The following is a 19,800-nucleotide window of genomic DNA, read 5'->3' on the forward strand; positions in this document are numbered from 1 at the left end:
GCAACTGGCGTTTAGAACATGGGAGCTCCATTGCCCTTCCTGTCTCCCAGCTCTCTTCTGTGAACCCCATCCGCCCAACCGAGGGGCCACCTAGGTCCATAGCAAGAGCAAAACCTGGTGGTCTCTCTCTCTTACCCAAGGAAGAACCAGGGCTGGCCTTGCTTGGTTTCTGAGATCTGGTGAGATCGGGCTTGCCTGAGCTGTCCTGCTCCCAGTTCCCATAACGTGGTAGTGGAGAGTGCCCTCAAGTCATAGCTGACTTATGGCGACCCCTGGTGTCAGTCTATGGAAGATAGACCCCTGTACCCTCACAGCAAGAAATCCACAATCTTGGTGGAAAAGGCTCTACTCAGGATCACATCCAGTTCACAGATATGTCCATAGGATTGCTCGGAAGAAAAGCAAGCAAACAGGCAAGTTGACAGGAATACCTAAATGCATGAAAACCCTTCTTCTTATAGAAGAAACACAATTACTCCTCCCCCCTCCCAACAGTAAAACAACCTGTGGCGTGAAACGGTCTTTGGTACTGCTGGCATAGTTTATATACCCAGTCTAGACACTCGGAAGGTATAAGATTAAAGTTGAAACGACAGTTTACAAGGTCAGAAGCTCTGGGAGCTTCAAAGCAGTTAGATAAGGCACCTGTGGCTTTAGTAGGCCTGGGAAAGCAAGGCAATTTATGGCATTGGCAATATGACATCAGGGTACAGCATCAATAGTGGTTCACAGCAACAGCAGTGGCTCATTGTAACAGCTTAAAATAATGGCATGGATGAGGTGCAGACATGACACCTGGTGGGGCTTTCATGGCAAAAGACTAACAGAGGCGGTTTGCCATTGCCTGCCTCTGCAACCCTGGTCTTCGTTGGAGGTCTCCCATCCAATTACTAGCCAAGGCCAACCCTGCTTAGCTTCTGACAAGACTGGGCTTGCCTGAGCCATCTGAGTCACAGTTTCTGTAATTGAGACACACTAACAAATGTTGTCACAGATTACATACAGTGAGGCATATTCCCCCCCCCCATCTTAGATTCACTTCCAGAGGAGACCCCCTTTCCAACTGTTTGGGACTGGTCTAAATTGTTCCGTATGGGCCAGACTCAAAAGGTTGTTGTAGGACACCAGTTGTAATTGTGGGACACACCCTGAGCGGTTCCACAAGGGTCAGTCCTATAACACACACACACCCCGAATGCTCTTCGATCTTTATGTAAAGCCAGGGCTTTTTTTCAGCTGGAACTCCGTGGAACGGCGTTCCGGCACCTCTTGAAAATGGTCACATGGCCGGTGGCCCCGCCCCCTGATCTCCGGACAGAGGGGAGTTTAGATTGCCCTCTGCGCTGAGTGGCACAGAGGGCAGTCTAAACTCCCTTCTGTCCGGAGATTAGGGGGTGGGGCCACCGGCCATGTGACCATTTTCACTGAGGGCAATTTAAACTTTTAAAAACTACCCCCTTGCTCCAGCTGACCCAAAGTGACATCATTGTGCGGTCCTGGGAGCGGGTGCACACTTTGCACGCGTGCATGTGGTACCGGGGGCACTACCTCCCGCCAAGAGTTGCCCCATGTGCTGGCAACCCACTGAGTTCCACCACCTCTTTTCCGAGAAAAAAAGCCCTGTGTAAAGCCCTTGGAGGAAATCGCTTGTCGTTTGGGAATTTGGCGTCATCAGTATGTTGACCTTATGCAAATCTGGTGCTGCTGTAGAGGTTCTGACGTGCCCCACTGCTGTGACTAAACGGCTAAAGGGAGAAAAAGCTGAAGCAGAATCCCGAGAACACGGAAGTAATGGTGACTGGGAAGTCCAAGGTCTTGCAAGGACGTTGTGCTTCCTACTTTTGAAGGGGTCCACCTGACTCAGTTAAGAGCCTAGGGGTTATGCTGGAACCAGAGTTATTACTAAAAAAGCAAGTTAATATATCAGCAAAAAATGCTTCCTTCCACTTTCACTTAGACTGGAAGATGGTTCCCTAACTTGGCTCTGGCAGCATGGATCCATGCCACTGTACCCTTAAGGCTTGACTACTGTGATGCGCTCTGCATGGGTCTGCCCTTGGAGTCCACTCATTCTAGCTGATACAGCATGACACAGCTTGCTCGCTTTCTGGAGCTAGGTGGAGTATGCATGCTACACCCATTCTGCAGTCACTCTGTCAGTTACCAATCAGTTACTGAGTTCAATTCCTGGTCGGGCCATCACCTGCAAATCCCTTCGTGGTGTTGGACCCACATACCTGCAGGACCGCCTCTCATGTTATGTTCTACTGCTTTGTTCCTCTGAGCAAAACCTCCTGAATGTGCCGCCTTGCAAATGGGTAAGATGGGCAGCTGCCAGTTTGCGTGCATTCTCTGTAGTGTCGAGAGGGTTTTTTCAATAAAGGGATTAGAATGGTAGTATAATGGAACAGAGATAGCGATGTATTTTGTTGCACTGCTTCTTGTACATGTTACCTTCCTTTTCATCGCAAAGCCTTCTACCTGCCACTGTAGCATAGTGGTTAAGTGGTTGGGCTGCGAATCAGCACTCTGCTGGTTCGAATCCGAATCCTTCTACTGCCGTGAGTTCAGCAGACCTGTGATTCTTTAAGAGAACTGTGATTCTCGAAAGCTTATGCTAAAGTTGGTTAGTCTTTAAGGTGCTATTGGACTCTTAATATTTTGCTGCTACTGACTAACACGGCGAACTCCTCTGGATCTACGATCTCAGCAGGTGACCTTGCGCAAGCCACTCCTCTCAGCCCAGCTCCCCCTCTGGATTGTTCACTGCTCTGAGTGGGGCAGTAATCTCTCTAAGAGAGTAGTTGTTATTATTATTACCTTTTAACCCCCTTTCTTCACGATATGCCTTAGATCAGTTTTCATTTGCATTGTTTTTCCAGTTCTGTAACCCTCCCACTTGGAATGGCCCAGGCAAGCTCAATTTCATCAGATGTTGGAGGCTGAGTAGGGTTGGCCTTGGTTAGTACAAGGAAGTCTAGGCGTGCTCCACAGAGGCAGACAATGGCAAACTACCGCAGTCCATCTCTTGCCTTGAAAACTTGATCATATATCAGCTGCAACTTGACGGCACTTTCTACCATTGCCAATCCTAGCCATGCTGCATTGTTTATTGGAGGTCTTTGCTGTCTGACTGAATTGCCTTTCATATTTTGTAAACTGCCTCAAATCTCAGAGCTAAACTACACGAGACAAATGACACAAGGGCGCTCAAGTGAAGGGAGATTCAATGTTAGCCGGGAAGCGTAGTTTGAATTTCACCTCTCTCTACAGAGCCGGCAAAGATCGCTCCTTGGAGAGTTTCTTAATTTCCTCTTTGCCTCCCCAAAGGCTGTGCCAATTATTAACAAACCCTCTGAGGAATGATCTTTGCCGGCTCTGTGTTTTAGCTCACAGTGAGGTTAGGCTGGGAGTGCGTGGTTGGCTCAAGGTCACCCAACAGGCTTCTATGGCAGAGTGGGGATTCGAACCTGAGTCTCCCAGATCTTAGCCTGACATTCCCTGAGGAAGTGGCTAAGCCCAATGCTCCCCCACCCCCACCCCCACCGCTCTCTATCAACTATGCCTGACTCCAATTTAGTTGTGAATCCTATTTTTAGGTCAGTTTTGTTTGGGTGGGGGGCAACAATAAATGTATAATACATGAATTAAACATGATAGCTGAATGTTCAGAGGCAGTCCTCTTCCAGTGACAGAGGCTGAGGTGGAACAACAAGGGACGGCTGCTACCTTCATCTCTGGTTGATGGTCTTCCCAGACTGGCTGCAAGCTCTCAACTCATAATCTCCAGAGACTTGATTACTGTGAGTTTTGTTCAGAGCTCTAACAATGCGGAGGGATGGGAAAGGTCACCCGTGGCCCCCTCTGCCTGCCCCCTTTCGCTCCCAGCTGTGCCACGCGTCATTTCACAGGAGTGCCGGGGCAGCATGCCTCCATTTCTTCTGGGGAGGAGGCAGCAGCCTGATAGAGTGGCTGTTGGTGCAAAGATTGCGCATTGGAAGTGATGAGAATAAACACACACTCCAGTGTAGCTCTGTAAGAATACCTTACTAAAGGATAAAAAGTTAGGGTTACATTTGGAGAAAAATAATAAATTGCTAAGATGACTACAGTTTGCTAAAAGGTAACTGAAAGAGAGTAAGAAAGCAACGGAACAAAGCGCAATAAAAATTCAGTATATAGCATCACTTAATTGCCCCCCACAATAAACAAGTTGCCCAATAGAAAATCCTAGTTCTGTTTCATTATGCTGAGAGACTCCGATTTCTATGGCAGGAATCTAGCTTTGAAGCCTAAGTGGTTACATGCAAATAAGTTTACTAATTAGGTAACACAATCAGTTTAACCCTTTCATGACTGAAATGGAAACACTTGCTAAATTCCCAACAGTGACCTGGACTTCTCCCCTGCCTCAGCCTTTCCGCTTCCTTTTGTAGCTCAGAGAATCCAGACGCAATCCAACTGGACAAAAAGCCCTCTTCCTCAAGCTGCTCCTGGGGAAGAGAAGGCCGGAATGGAATATATGTGTCTTTGCATTGCAAACCATCCTTGGCCGTGATTCTCTCACTTAAGCAGCATTCACACGTGGCAGCTCATTGCCCGTCTAATATGGTTGATCTGCACACATGAAAAATATAACAGAAAACACCCTTTTAAACTGGCTATGCATCAAGTTCGAGGGGTCCCCACATTTCCTACCAATGTGGTTCCCGCATTTCAACTTCCTGTGCTTTGTAACATGCATTTGATTCGGGTCTTCCGTTCTTGATTGAGATTTGCTGTCCACAGGGAGACAGGATGTGAGAGATCCAGGGCTGTATTGAAAATCCAGGAAGGGGCACCTGGGAGGAAATCTTAAACCTTTTCATCCTCAGTTTAAATCGCACAAAGCAAAGTTGCCATTTGCTCCATGGGGGAAAAAATAATCCGACTTAACATCCATTTGCTAAATTGTTTGACGAACGGCGCAGAATAAGCCGTTTGTCAGTCGCAAAGACCGCAACGTCTTTTTCAGTTGTCTCCAGATGAACCAGCGAAAGAAAGTGAACGCAATTTGCCTCGCTTCTGTTTATGACGGCGGCGTAACAGATACTGGAGGATGTTGCTAGCTGTCGGTGCGATCATTTGTTCCCTGTTTGGGAGCATTTCACATATTGCACAGCAGTAAACCTGGCTGTGGTGCTGGATTAAGAGCATAAGAGAAGCCATGTTGGATCAGGCCAATGGCCCATCCAGTCCAACACTCTGTGTCACACAGTGGCCAAAAACCAGGTGTCCTCAGGAGGTCTGCCAGTGGGGAAGGGACGCTAGAAGCCCTCCCACTGATTGCCCCCCCTCCCAAACACCAAGAATGCAGAGCCTCACTGCCCTAGGCAGAGAGTTCCGTCTATACCTTGTGGCTCATAGCCACGGATTATCTCCAGAGGGAGCAGCAGCTAGACGTGCGTGGGAACAGGTTTAGTTTATTTTGTTTTTGTTATTAATTTCAAAAGGGACTGTTTCATTACTGTTTTTTCATCTTCATAATTCTATTCCATTGTTATTTTCCATTGGAAATAATAGACTCTCAGGTCTGTACCTTCATGGATGGTCTGTACCCATCCAAACGGGACAAAACGGGGTTGGGGGTGGGGATTGTAGAATTCCCATTGGACATCAACGCTTGCTTGCTTTCTTATTTATTTATTTATTGTCCGCCTTTCTCACTGAGATTCAAGGTGGATTACATAGTGTGAAATTAGTATAATCAGTAGCAAGGACAAGGGCAGGCATTTCCATACAGTGTCAAGGACATTTCCATAAACAATGCCATAGGGCAAATGAATACGAGTTTACAAAGACATAGCATTAGCAAGGATCCAATACGGGGTTGAAGAATTGCTGAAACAGAACACAATCAATTCTAGGACTTACATTAAACAACATGAAGCAAAAGTAGTATATAGTAGCACATATTTAAAGCAACAGATAATATGTACGGCAACATAATGGTGAAGTCTATGATCAGGGGTCATGTAGAAAAAGAGCTGGAGGAACTCATTAGCATAACTTATTAGCATAACTCATTAGCATATGCCACGCTTCTTGACATCGCCAGAAGTGTGTCATTAGCATAACTGATTTGCATATGCCACACCTCCTGACATCACCTATCCTGGCTGTTTTGGACCCAATCCTGGCCATTCAGGGCCGAAATTGGGCCCAAAATGGCAAAAAGGGGCTGAAAATGGCCAAAAAGGGGCCCAAAATGGTCAGGATTGGGCCACTGCTGAATGGAAGAGTGATCCACCACCTGTCAGAGGCCCGATCCAGGCCGTTTCGGCCCCGATCCAGGCTGAAACGGGCCCAAAATGGCTGAGAGTCAGGTGGGCAGGGCTACATGACATGTGACCTCTTTGGGGAACTGCTGGAACTGTGTTCCGGCGTGTTCCCCCTTGAAATGAGCCCTGTCTATGATTCCTAACTCATTATTTCAGACAGATAGAATACCTCCATCCTTGGAAACAATGAAATGCACCCCATGTTTAATAGTAAAGTCTTTGGGACAATGACTAGGAAAGATTCCAAAAAGTAACACAGACATCGTTGTAGCCGCTGAGCTTGAAGAAGGGTAGGATGAGAAAGACCGACTGACACAGTGTTGTGGGTAAAGTGGCAGCTGGAGGTATTAGAGGTACATTTGTTTGGACAGCAGATAAGGTTTGGAGAGCAGCAGGTAATCTATGGGACTGCAGACTAAAAAGGGAAATTTGGCACCTCAGGGCAGGCATTGGGAAGAGAGGGTAAAGTCCCACCCCACACAGGTAGGTAATCCTAGTGGCTACAGTTTGCTATCAAATGAGAGTCCGGAGTCTCTCCCTGCCCCTGTAAAGAATACTTGCGCTCTTCTAGGAAAATGCTGACTTGCGTTGTAAAAATGAAACTGATAAGAGTCAGAGACTTCAATAGCGAAACATACCATAACGAACCCAACAAAAAACACGAAATAGGCTGTTTATATGGGGAATTTGTTTCATTTTCATATTCATGAGGATAATTACAAAAAACATTCCATTTTTGTAATTGTAATTATTGCAATTAATAATGGTAGAAATGCAGCCAATCTTGGCTCTGCGATGAGAGTACTTGTACCAAACGTGTTTACAAATGTATCTAAAGATGAGGAGGCAGGAAACGAATGTTTCAAATAAACTGATAAATCAACACACCCCAAAAGCCATTAAACGGCTCGAGATGCAAACACCGTGGAGAGCAGTGGAGTGGGGAAAAGGGCCATCTCTGATTGTCTGGCCACTTTTTAAGGTACACTTTGGAAACAAGAAGAGCCAGAGCCCTGCTTGGATGCGGGCAGAGACTCAGGCAGAGACTCGGAGGTGGCCCTCTGGCTGAAAAATTTGCCCACCTCAGATCCCAAAGTGCTGCTTGGCCCTCCAAACCCTGCACAATCCATTTGTGTGGATGTCAGTGGTAGAAACTCAGCAGCTGCAAGACGGAAGATCATTAGAAATGGGGCAAGAGCGTATCGGGGAAGTCAAACGGGTGACCTCATCTGAAACTCTCAGGCTGATGAGGCGATTAATGTGCGCTTCAGGCTCCGCGTGGCAATTAGCTGGAATGAATAATTGAACGCTCTTCATAGGATGGCCCTGAATACCAATGCCTTGCCGGATTATGGTGAGGTGAGGAGGAGCCATCTGCAGTTCTTGCGTGGTAATTGCTAAGAGCTCTCTTGCAACACAGAGCAATTCTGCCACAGCAGGGTGACTGAATCCGGTGGTGGGACTTCGGCCTTTTCACAAACACATGCAACATTTAATCCAAAACGGTCCCCAGGGTGTAAAGACATGTAATTCGAACTCGGCTGGGCATTTGGCCAATCGGGCAATCGAAACTCAAATATTATCTAATAATAGTCAAGCATCGGAAACCTGAATAATTTATTAGAACAGTAACAGAGAAGCAAGAGAGGATTCAGCCAGGGGCTGCAGCAACCGCCTCTTAGAAGCCAGCAAGATTGTATGAAGTCCACCTGCTCTGCGTCAGATGTAATGGCAGCTCATGTGTGCTTGTTTCTGGCGTCCCCCTGACACAGTATTTGTGTTTCCCTTCAGAGATGCTCCTAACTAGAGATGGGCACAAACCAAAATACGAACCAAATTTCTTGACGAACCAGGGTGGTTCGTGGTCTGCGAACCAGTGCTACGTCAGATCCCATTTCTGACGAACCGCCACGAACTTTAGGCTGGTTTGTTTGGTTCGTTTTTTGGTTCGTCACTGCAGACAGCCTGGTGCCGATCAATCAGTTTCCTAGGCAACAGGGAATGGACTTCTTGCAGACCTTCTGCTGACCTGGAAGTGACGATTTTCTGACCTGGATGTGACATTTTCACGAACCAAACAAACCAGTTCATGGACCGGGGGGGAGGGGGAGGTTCATGAAAGTTCGTGGTTCATGAAATTTGACGAACCACATGGTTCTTTTCCGTTTCGTACCCATCTCTACTCCTAACCAGTGTATGGCCAGTAGAAGGCGCTCGCTCAACAGAGCGGGGAAAGTGTGGCAGCCTTCCAAACAGACGGTGCTTGCTGTTTATGAGTGTGTGTCCATACTTGGAAGGCTGGGAATGGAAAATGAGGTCCATGCTTCTGGTCTTGTTAAATGCGGTGGTGGCTGGCTGCACAACTGTTCAACAGGGAAGCTACAATTTATGTCGGAGCTTTGCTTTATATCAGGCTTCATGCAAGGTGATAGATGAGTAGTCATGTTAGCAGTAGAAAAGAGCGAGAGTCTAGTAGCACCTATAAGACTAACAAAATTGGTGGTGGGGTATGAGCTTTTGTGAGTCACAGCTCACTTCTTCAGTGCTATCTATAGGTGCTACTGGACTCTTGCTCTTTTGTGCAAGGTGGATACTGGCCGAGGGTGGTCAGTAGACAATCAGTTGTCGACAACTGACAGGCTTCCAAACATATTTCAAACCTGTGCGCGGTGTTGAGGTTTGAGTGTTGAACTACAATCTGGGAGACCCAGGTTCGAATCCCCCCTCTGCCATGGAAACATGCTGGTGGACCTGGGGCCAGTCAAATACACTCAACCTACCCTACCTCACAAGGTTGTTGTGAGGATAAAATGGAGGTGAGGAGAATGATGTAAGCTGGTTTGGATGCCCATTGAGGAGAACAGCTGGGTATAAATGGAGCGAATCAATAAATTTAGTACTGAATTGAGGGGTAGGACAAGTGGATCCCATTTGGCATGAGCTATCTAAGCAACCTTTAAATGTGAACAGAGCAAGAAAGAAAATCCTGCAAAAAAATGGAATATGTCAGTGCGACGTACTAGTTAAGAGTGTCAGGCTAGGATCTGGGAGACCCAAGTTCAAATCCAGGGAATCTTAACAACAACCACTGTAGCACAGTGGTTAAGTGGTTCGGCTACGAATCAGCACTGTACTGGTTCGAATCCAATTACTACCATGAGTTCAGTAAGTGACCTTGGCTAAGCCACTTCTCTCAGCCCCAGCTCCCCAGCTGTATTGTAGGGATAATAATAACACTAACTTGTTCTCCGCTCTGGGTGAGGCAATAATCTGCCTAGAAGAGCGGAATATAAGTGCAGTTGTTTTTGTTGTTATTAACAACAACATTCGATTTATATACCGCCCTTCAGGACAACTTAATGCCCTCAGAACGGTTTACAAAGTGTGTTATTATCCCCACAACAAACACCCTGTGAGGTGGGTGGGGCTGAGAGAGCTCTGAGAGAGCTGTGACTGACCCAAGGTCACCCAGCTGGCTTCAAGCGGAGGAGTGGGGAATCAAACCTGGCTCTCCAGATTAGAGCCCTGCTGTTCTTAACCACTACACCAAACTGGCTCTCTTTTGATCCGGAAAATGGCTGGGTGGGAGGTGCCATGGCCCTAATCGAGGCCAGGTTACACTTCACACCCTTGGGCTTCTTAGGGCCAAAAGGTTTGATTTTTGGTGCCAGTAGAAACGTTTTGCTGTTCATAGATCCAGAGGAGTTAGCCGTGTTAGTCTGTAGTAGCAAAATAGAAAGAGTCCAGTAGCACCTTTAAGACTAACCAACTTTACCGTAGCATAAGCTTTCGAGACTCACAGTTATCTTTGTCAGGTGCGTGTCAGTACAGATCTCTTCGTCAGGTGCTACTGGACTCGTCAGATGCACGCTACAGTAAAGTTGGTTAGTCTTAAAGGTGCTACTGGACTCTTTTCTGTTTTGCTGTTCATGCTTCTATACAACATTTAAACAGTTTTTGGGGGGTTCTCAAAGGAGTACCAATTTTGTGAATCCCAGATTTGCTTTTTTGAGGGTACACATTTGTGCATACCAAAGCTGGAAAAATATGCATGATGCCATATGCACACAAAACAATGACAGCGCATCTCAAGAAGATTGCGAGTAGCACACTGTACTGGCATCGCCAGGTAGGAACGCCGAACTATAATCAGGTGAGCCCGATCTCATCAGATCTTAGAAGCTAAGCAGGGTCGGCCTTGGTTAGTAGTTGGAGGGGAGACCTCCAAGGAAGACGAGGGTTGCAGAGGCAGGCAATGGCAAACCACCTCCGTTGGTCTCTTGCCATGAAGTGTTTGGGGTTGTTTATGTGGCTCCTCCAGTTTATCTTCACAACCACCCTGCAAGGTAGGTTAGGCGCAGGCAACTCAAAGTCAGTTTCATGGCAAGCTGAAATTTGAATGCAGGACTCCCTGGTCCTAGTCTACCACTCTAACCACTATTCAATATGGTTTCCAGCTAAGGCCAGCCATGTGCCTCCATAATCACATAAGTAGGGCATGAAAATAAGAGACAGACCCAGCATTTAATATTCATTTAATATATACTGCCTTTGAAACTGAAGGTTCCACCAACAATCATGGCTAATAGCCACTTATAATACAACAGGAAATATCTCAGAGAATGCGAGCGTGTGGTCTCTGATAGTAATGCCTCCAGCTGTTGAATTCACCATTTCTTTAGGAGGAAGAAAAAGGAGAAGGCCACTTCTGGACATTCTCATTCTCTAGTCCTTTCCTTTTTATCCACACAACAACCCTGTAAGGGTGCCCTGACCTGGATAGCCCAGATGAGCCTGATCACATCAGATCTCAGAAACTAAGCAGGGTCGGCCTTGGTTAGTAATTGGATGGGAGACCTCCAAGGAAGACCAGGGTTACAGAGGCAGGGAATGGCAAACCACCTCTGTGAGTCTCTTGTGAAAACCCCTTCAAGGGTCACCATAAGTCAGCTATGACTTGATGGCATGCTCCGCCACCACCAGTGGCTGAAAAAGGTTAAGAAACTGTCAAATCGCTTGTTCAGCAGGGATACATTTTAGGAAATCTGCCGATGAAGCCTGGATTCTCCACCAGAGGGCTCTCGAGTCATTGGAGCCTTGATCTACTGTGCTTCTTGCCAAAATGTGACATAAATCACCCAAGCGATCTGCAGGCAAAGAACCAGTGAAAGGAAAGCATGGCTATGAGAAGGCCGATAGGGTGGGCCAGAGCTGTTCTGCGCACCAAGACATGCAATCCGTGACTGACGGCTCTCCCAGCCATATTATTAACCAGCGCTCATTCTAGGGGGCTGGAGTATGAAAACTCCCTAGACAGCAAAAGGGGGCTGTGGCGACTCAGTCCTGGTTTGATTCACAGGATCTGCATAAAAGCTGCAGATCTCAACTGTTTGGAAGTGGGATTCTCTTCTACGCTTACATTCATATGTAAATTTGATTCAGTCAGGCTTGGACTGAATAGAGACTATGAATGGTTATCTCATTATCAGAAGTAACTGATCCCATTATCAGAAGCTACTGTTTGCGTCTACTCCCCCCTCCCCTCTCCACCTATATATATCTGACCGGTTTTTTCTTACCCTCCATGCATCTGATGAAGAGAGCTGTGGTTCTCGAAAGCTTATGCTACAGTAAAGTTGGTTAGTCTTAAAGGTGCTACTGGACTCTTTTCGATTTTGCTTCTACGCCTGCTTTCCCTCTCCAGACCCACGGCTGCAGAGCTGCCTGCCTCGAGCTCAACTTGGCTGTCGCAAGTCTGGGAGTGCAGTTTCTGCCTGTTGCTTCTCGTGCTGCCGCTGGTGGGAAAAGTCAAAGCTCCTTCAGGCCGGCAGAACCCCTGCAAGTGACGGTCTGGCCCAGACCCACATACCAGCAGTGCAGTTCTAGGAGGTGGAGGAAGGGGCACAGGCTATGGCTGTCCCCTTCTGCAGCCCTGGGAATACAACACCATCCTTCCCTGCTTTTAGGGTGAGCACAACTCTTCTCCCAGGTCAGGAGCCTTTGAGAGAGTCGCTGCCCGCTTTGGGGTTCTCACCCACAGGTTAGAAGAGTCCAGTAGCACCTTTAAGACTAACCAACTTTCTTGTAGCATAAGCTTTCAAGAATCACAGTTCTCTTCGTCAGATGCACGGAGGGCAAGAAGAAACTGGTCAGATCTAGATATTGAGAGTCTTTGGGGCAGCACGGTGAGGCGGGAATGCCCACACCAAAAAATCAGAATTTGGTTATGTTATTTGGTGAAGCGATCACATAACCACTGCATGCAGAAACTGATCAGCCCGCCTTCCAGCATGCACAGAGGCAAAGTTCCAACAGAATCCCCCTGGGGCCTTTAATTTGACCGTGGTCAAATATTCCGTAGAGTCAAGGTGGTCTTCGTGTTGTGTTAAAATGGAGGGCTGTCTTATATTTAATTAATTTTAAATGACTCTGCGTCATGAGGGCTCTTTCTTATGTAAAACCATTTAGAAGCCCGTCTTTCTCCCAGGCAACTGGGACTCAGTATCTCCTCTCCCCATCATGCACCAAAACACTCCATGCAGAATTGGACATTCCTTTCCTGGAATTTCACATAGTACCTATAACTAACAACTGAACTTAGTCTTTATGCCACTTCAGACTTTTAAAAAAAGTTTTAATTGTGCTTTTAATTGTTAGGTGGGTTATTCTTGAAATAAAGGACAAGAAGTTCTACTTCTTGAATATCAACACACATACGATTCTTTAAAAACGTTTGCAACTGTCTATTTCCATTGCACTGCTGATACATTAACGTTTTCTATTCTGAACTGTTACTTGATAAATGCTAATGAATTCTTTCTATTCTTAACTGTTACTTCACAGTGTTTGTCTGCACAGTTAACCGCTATTTTTGGACCAGTTGAACAATCAGTCCTGGATAGTTAGGCAGGTAGCTGTGTTGGTCTGCAGTAGGATTTGAATCCAGAGGCACCTTATAGTGTCTGAAGAAGGGAGCTGTGACTCTCGAAAGCTTACACCCTGAAAATCTTGTTGGTCTCTAAGATGCCACTCGACTAAAATCCTGCTAATTAGTCCTGGACTATACTTGCATCCAGGTTGCACAAATGTGAAGGCAGTGAGCCATTTCTGCCGTTACAGAGTGTGTTGACAGGGCTATGGGGAAATTCATGTTATACATGCGTGCTTGGGAGTCAGTCCCATTGAACCCATGTGGGTCTTAGGTCTGAGCAAACCTGCAAAGTCTCATGTTGTAAGAGGCTGTGTATGCCCCAAGGCTGACGCACAATGGGGGAAGCGGAGCTCAGACTTGTTATGCGATTGACATGCACTCGGGTATCACCGTTGTGCTCCAAAGAGCCACGTGCAGGGATCATCTCTCCAGTCACGGGGAAACAGCTGTGTGGTCGCCCGGCTTAGCTGGGGGATTCTATCCGGCCTCTGCCTTTGTGACGCAAGGACTGAAACCTAACTCTGACCTGGGGTCGGCAGCCGCTGTCTCGGCCAGTTTCTTGGAAATCAAGAGGACACGAGAAGCCAGCTTCACCACCAACTGCCAAGGGGACGGAACTTCCCACAATTCACAACGGGCCAGCACGGCTGCATACCGCACAGCAACATCGTATTTTACCCAAACTATTAGTGTGGCGTATTCGTTATGATCACTCCCTGGAGGAGAGCAATTTAGGCTGCTGAAGCACTCAGGAAAAGAAGCAGCAAGTTCATCATTTGTGTTCCACTAGGGGAGGAATGGTGCCTTTCTTTTGCATTTTGTGAAAGAGAAGGGTCCTATGGAGGCAGGGCTTTTTTTCAGCTGGAACGTGGTGGAACGGAGTTCCGGCACCTCTTGAAAATGGTCACATGGCCAGTGGCCCCGCCCCCTGATCTCCAGACAGAGGGGAGTTTAGATTGCCCTCCACACTGCTCCAGTGGCGCGGAGGGCCATCTCAACTCCCCTCTGTCTGGAGATCAGGGGGCGGGGCCACCAGCCATGTGACCATTTTTTCCGAGGGCAACCCACTGAGTTCCACCACCTCTTTCCCCAGAAAAAAGGCCCTGTATGGAGGCATTTTAAAAGCCCCTCTTCCCACCGACTGCATCTGTCAGTTCAGTAGGGAAAGGCTAGAACTCCTTTTCCTTCTCCGTGCTGAGGGAATGCACTATGCTCCTATTGTCCTTCCCAGTCTGCAATCTCTCACCTGTTCAAAGAGCAGATTGGTGGCCAGTGCTTGGGCATCTTTTTAGGTAGGCAGCCGTGTTGCTCTGCTGTAGAAAAGCAGGATTTGAGTCCAGGGGAACTTTAGAGACCAACAGGATTTTCAGGGTGCAACAGAGCTCCTGTCTTCAGACACCTAAATCTTTAATAGTTGGGCAGGAAGGAGAATCTTGGCAGATGAAACTTCTCTCAACGTTGTCCCACTACTCTAGGGCTCTACACTAGCTAGAATTCTTTCACTGGGGCAAATATTAAAAGGCAACTGGAGCGTCCACCCATTATGAAGCTGGCACCCCTCCCCATTTTCTTTCGACTGATTTGCCTATTTTTACAATGCAGGCTCTTATTTCACATCTGCGCATGCACACAAGAAGACCTGATGTGCCCTCAGATAGAAAAATCATTTAACTGTGCAAAAACCTTCTCTGTCAGCCTTTCTTGTTTTTTAAATCCCCCCCCCCGCCCTCTCCAATTCTATGCAACAATTAACTGAAGAATCCTTGTTCTCCTGCCAAAGAACCTACGCTGGGAAGTCTTTGATCAGCAGACGGGTGCAAGTCCCAGAGGCGGCATCGACGAATACTGCAGGACAAGCCATTTCTCATGGCCCTTCTGGTCAGAAATGAATCCGAGGGCCGTTAGCATCTGCAGAGCGCTTCCTGGGCCCCTCTTCTTCTAACCCTTGCTTCCATTCCACAGGTGAATGCAACCAAGGCACAGCTTGTCACCCGTGGATATTTCCCTCTCTCTTGACTGCAGTGTCCACTACCACTTAAATTTTCCTCACGTGGTTCCAGCGGCAAGCACATTCCTTGCTAGGTTTGAGCTCTGGCCAGTCCAATGTGCTTAAACTCAGTGCTTTCCCAGCGTGCCTGAGAGAGGCTCATTTCAGACATCCAGGGAGGCAGGAGAAAGTCTGCTTTAGCCGTTGCAGAAAGGGCTCCGTGTGCTTGGTGCTTTGGCTCTTTGGCACCAGCCTCTGTTGAGGCACATCGCCATCCTGCCTTTTGCTATCCGGGAGCAAGGCTCGGATCTCCTCCTCGTCGTTGAACGGGCCTGGTCCGTACTTGCGCTCAAGCTGCCGGTGGATCTGCCAAGGACATACAAGATATAATACACAGAGAGAATCACGGAAAGCAGCTCAAAAGAAAAAATTGGCCGTGAAAAACTTAACTACAAGTACATTAAGATGGGTCAAAAAGAGTCCAGTAGCACCTTTAAGACTAACTGATTTTATTGTAGCATAAGCTTTCGAGAATCACATTCTCTTCGTCAGATGCAAGTTCTGATGAAGAGAACTTGATTCTCAAAAGCTTATGCTACAATAAAATTGGTTAGTCTTAAAGGTGCTACTGGACTCTTTTTGATTTTGCTACCACAGACTAACACGGCTAACTCCTCTGCATTAAGATGGGTAGCCATGTAAGTATGCCTGCAGCAGTGGAAAAGAGCCAGAGTCCAGTAGCACCTATAAGAACTATTCAAAAAGGCTTTTTACTCAAATGAGAGGGCTGTATTGTAGGGAAGATGCTTCACTAATGAGTTAGGGACCACAGACTTCATCACTATATTGCCTTACATATTATCTGCTGCTTTAAATATGTACTCCTATGTACCACCTGTGCTCCATGTTTTCTAACCTTAGTCCTAGAATTGATTATGTTCTGCCTCAGTATTTTTTCCACTCTGTATTGGATTCTTGCTAATACTGTGTCTTTTAAACTTGTTTATGAAATGTCCTTGATACTGTATTGAAATGTACTTGCTACTGATTGTACTAATCTCATACTGTGTAATCCGCCTTGAGTCTCAGTGAGAAAGGCGGACTAGAAATGACATAAATAAAATAAATAGTAACAAAATTGGTGGTAAGGTACGAAGTTTCGTGAGTCACAGGTCACTTCCGATACCTATATCTGAAGAAGTGACCTGTAACTCACGAAAGCTCATACCCTATCACCAATTTTGTTAGTCTTACAGGTGCTACTGCACTCAAGCTCTTCTCTACTGCTACAAGTACATTACTTATTCAAAAGCATGAGACCTTTTATCTAACAAAATTCTTTTATGTCAAAACTCATTTTGTAAAGTGCATTTTTATTCCGTCTGTAAAGTGCTACAAAGTGCAAGGTTATTTTTGTATCCCTTTTTCCTATATCTAAAAAATGGAAAGATTGCAGTTGATGTCTTTCCATGTTTTGGATTTAAGAAAAAGGGATACAAAAATAACTTTGCAAATGGTATACAAATGCACCTTACAAAATGAATTTGGAAGAATTTTGTTATATAAATGGTCTCATGCCTTTGGATAAGTAATGTACTTGTAGTTTTTCATGGCCAATTTTTTCTTTTGAAGGACATACAAAGAGCAGTTAGTGACATTCTTGATGCAGTAGCCGGCAGACATCTGTGCATGCCGGCAACGGCCCTGGGGTTAGCCCAGGCTGTGGGATAGTTTTTAAAATAAAAAGGCCGTTTTAGAAATGATTTCACAGACCAGCTTGAAGGGGTCTGCAATGCCTAGGGGAGGCGGGGTGGGGCAGAAGCAATCCGAGTGTTTAGAGGACTTCACATACATTGGCTGTTTTCACAATTCCTAAATTTTCCGCTAATTTTGCACTATGATTCTGTTAGTTGTAATCCGGCTATTACGACACACCCTTCACACTGCCTTGGCTTGTGCCCCTTCGTTGCGCGTCCAGAAGTTCACATTCCACAGAATAAGTGCAATTGTGGGTGTTGGGTGAGCTCACGTCACAGTTGACGAAAGCACCTTCCCGCCCATTTTGCCTTTTTTGGAAAAACAGGAACCAAGATCACTGTTGCCAGGAGCCTGCAAAGGCTTGCGGGATTCCTGGTCATGGGCGGGAAAATCTCATCCTAGGGTGCAGAAAACGAAAATGGAGGAGGAGTTGAGTGGCCGGTCTCTGGAGAAGCACTTCCAAGCGGTCTCATGCAGGCAAAAAAAGCGCTAAAGAAGTGTTACACAGTAGAAAAAACGGGAAATCTGCATTCTTGAAGCAAGTGCAACGATTACAGGAGGAGGATGGAATTCATATGTAAATTTGACTCAGTCAGGCTTGGACTGAATAGGGACTATGAATGGTTATTTCATTATCAGAAGTAACCAATTTCATTATCAGAAGCAAACTGATCCCATTATCAGAAGCTACTGATTGCATCAACTCCCCCCTCCCCTCTCCACCTATATATCAGACCAGTTTCTTCTTACCCTCCATGCATCTGATGAAGAGAGCTGTGGTTCTCGAAAGCTTATGCTACAGTAAAGTTGGTTAGTTTTAAAGGTGCTACTGGACTCTTTTCTATATTGCTACTACAGACTAACACGGCTAACTCCTCTGGATCTAGGAGGATGACGGATTTTATTTATTCATCTATTTCTTACATTTCTAGACCGTGCTCCCCGCCCCGTTTTCACAGGTGGATTACGAGGATGTGTGTGCAGCTGTGAGTACAGCGGAACAATTGCAATACTATGGCGCTTCAATAAGGACACGTGAAAATGGCCATTGTCTCAGAAACTCTTACAAGAGCCCTGCAGTGTGGCACAAAGATCAGTTATGGAGAGATTTAAGGCTGAGCTCGCTCTTTCCTAAGCCCATCTCCAGCACGGCGTTTGGGGAGATCTGAACTAGAGACTTTCCAGTTAATGTGGTTAGGGCCGCACTGGATGAGATGAAAAGCCTAGGTTTGCCCTAAAAAACGGCAGCTGTGGATTGAATTCCCCGTCTCCTTCTCCATCAGGCATCTCCTTGAACGTTCCCCCTGCTCAGCAGCAGCCAGTAACGGGGGATGGTGGTGGAAAGGACGGACAGGGAAATTCCCAGCATGATGGACCAGTATTGGGGGAGAGAAGTGAGGCAGCTGACCTTGGCTTTGGCAATAGCCTTTAGTCACGACTAGAGGGACAGCCTACCTCCTTACATTCCTCCATGGCAGCTTCGCTCATCTGAACAGGGTCTCCTGCAGGTGCCAGGCTGCACGTGGGTGAAGCCAGCAGCAGCCCGTACACGGGCTTTCTCTGTGGTGGCCCCTATCCTGTGGAACGGCCTGCCTGAGGAGGTCAGGAGAGCCCCCCACTATCCTGGCTTTTCGTAAACGATGCAAAACCGAACTATTCAAAAAGGCTTTTTACTCAAATGGGGGGGCTGCATTGTAGGGAGGGGGTCTCAGGTGCTTCACTAACAAGTTGGGGATTATAGACTTCATCACTATATTGCCTTACATATTATCTGCTGCTTTAAATATGTACTCTTATGTACCACCAGTGCTCCATGTTTTCTAATCTTAGTCCTAGAATTAATTATGTTCTGCTTCAGTATTTTTTCTACTCTGTATTGGATTCTTGCTAATACTATGTCTTTTAAACTTGTATCTATTTACCCTACGGCATTGTTTATGGAAATGTCCTTGCTACTGATTGTACTAATCTCATACTGTGTAATCCCCCTTGAGTCTCCGTGAGAAAGGCGGACTATAAATGACATAAATAAATAATAGTTCTACCCCAAGCATAGTTTCTGACATCCCGTAAAACTTTTAACAGTATAAAGAAAAGGCCCTTCTGGATCTTTTTTGTGTTTGCCTTAAACCTGCTGACTCTCTCGGCCTGTGTCTTTCCCACCCTTGCTCTGGGCCAAATGGGAATAACTGGATGTGGGACCTGAACAGGTTACCAGCTATTCCTAAAGGAGGCACCAGTGCACGCTTCGTAGAAACAAAACCAGATCATAACTGCTTGCGTTGCCAACTTCCAAGCGGGGCCTGGAAACTCCTAGAATTACAACCGATCCACAAGACTAGAGAGATTGGTTCCCCTAAAGAAAATGGCTACACTTGGTCTCCCAAACCCTGTTCTCCTCAGGCTCACCCCCAAATCTCCAGGAATTACCCAAAGCAGAGTTGGCAACCCTAATAATTGCCCACTTGGCTTCTACTCCCCCTCCCATCCCAGGCTGGGCCCCCATGGAGCCTCTCGCTCTCACCTTCTGCGCAGACCTGCTCTTCCCATACTCCTCCAGCTGCTGACGGAATCCAAGGTTGGGGTTGGCGACTGGGCGCACTGCCTTGACAGCTTCCAGTGCCTCGTGCCAGGTCAGCTGCGTCACCGCCATGACATAGACGAGGACGATCGTCGTGCTGCGAGAGATCCCGGCAAGGCTACGGCCAGAATGGTAAATGGTCAGACTCCTTCAGAGCCCCTTTTCACTGGGGCTGTGATAAGAGGGACAGCAGCAAACACATCGGCAAAGAGTGCCACTTAAC

At 46.8% G+C, this 19,800-nt stretch overlaps 1 protein-coding gene across 1 annotated transcript in view; it reads right to left on the reverse strand.

Moving 5' to 3' along the window:
- Positions 1 to 14,296: 14,296 nt before the first annotated feature.
- DUSP15 (dual specificity phosphatase 15) overlaps positions 14,297 to 19,800 on the reverse strand; it is a 28,022-nt gene continuing 22,518 nt past the window's right edge. Inside the window, exons 7-8 of the mRNA XM_054980249.1 lie at positions 19,521 to 19,695; positions 14,297 to 15,604 (exon numbers count right to left, since the gene is read on the reverse strand). Of these exons, the coding sequence (XP_054836224.1) occupies positions 15,398 to 15,604; positions 19,521 to 19,695 (382 nt within the window). The 3' untranslated portion in view covers positions 14,297 to 15,397. The remainder of the gene's footprint in view (positions 15,605 to 19,520; positions 19,696 to 19,800) is intronic.

This window comes from Eublepharis macularius, chromosome 5, assembly GCF_028583425.1.
Source record: "Eublepharis macularius isolate TG4126 chromosome 5, MPM_Emac_v1.0, whole genome shotgun sequence".
NCBI lineage: Eukaryota > Metazoa > Chordata > Lepidosauria > Squamata > Eublepharidae > Eublepharis > Eublepharis macularius.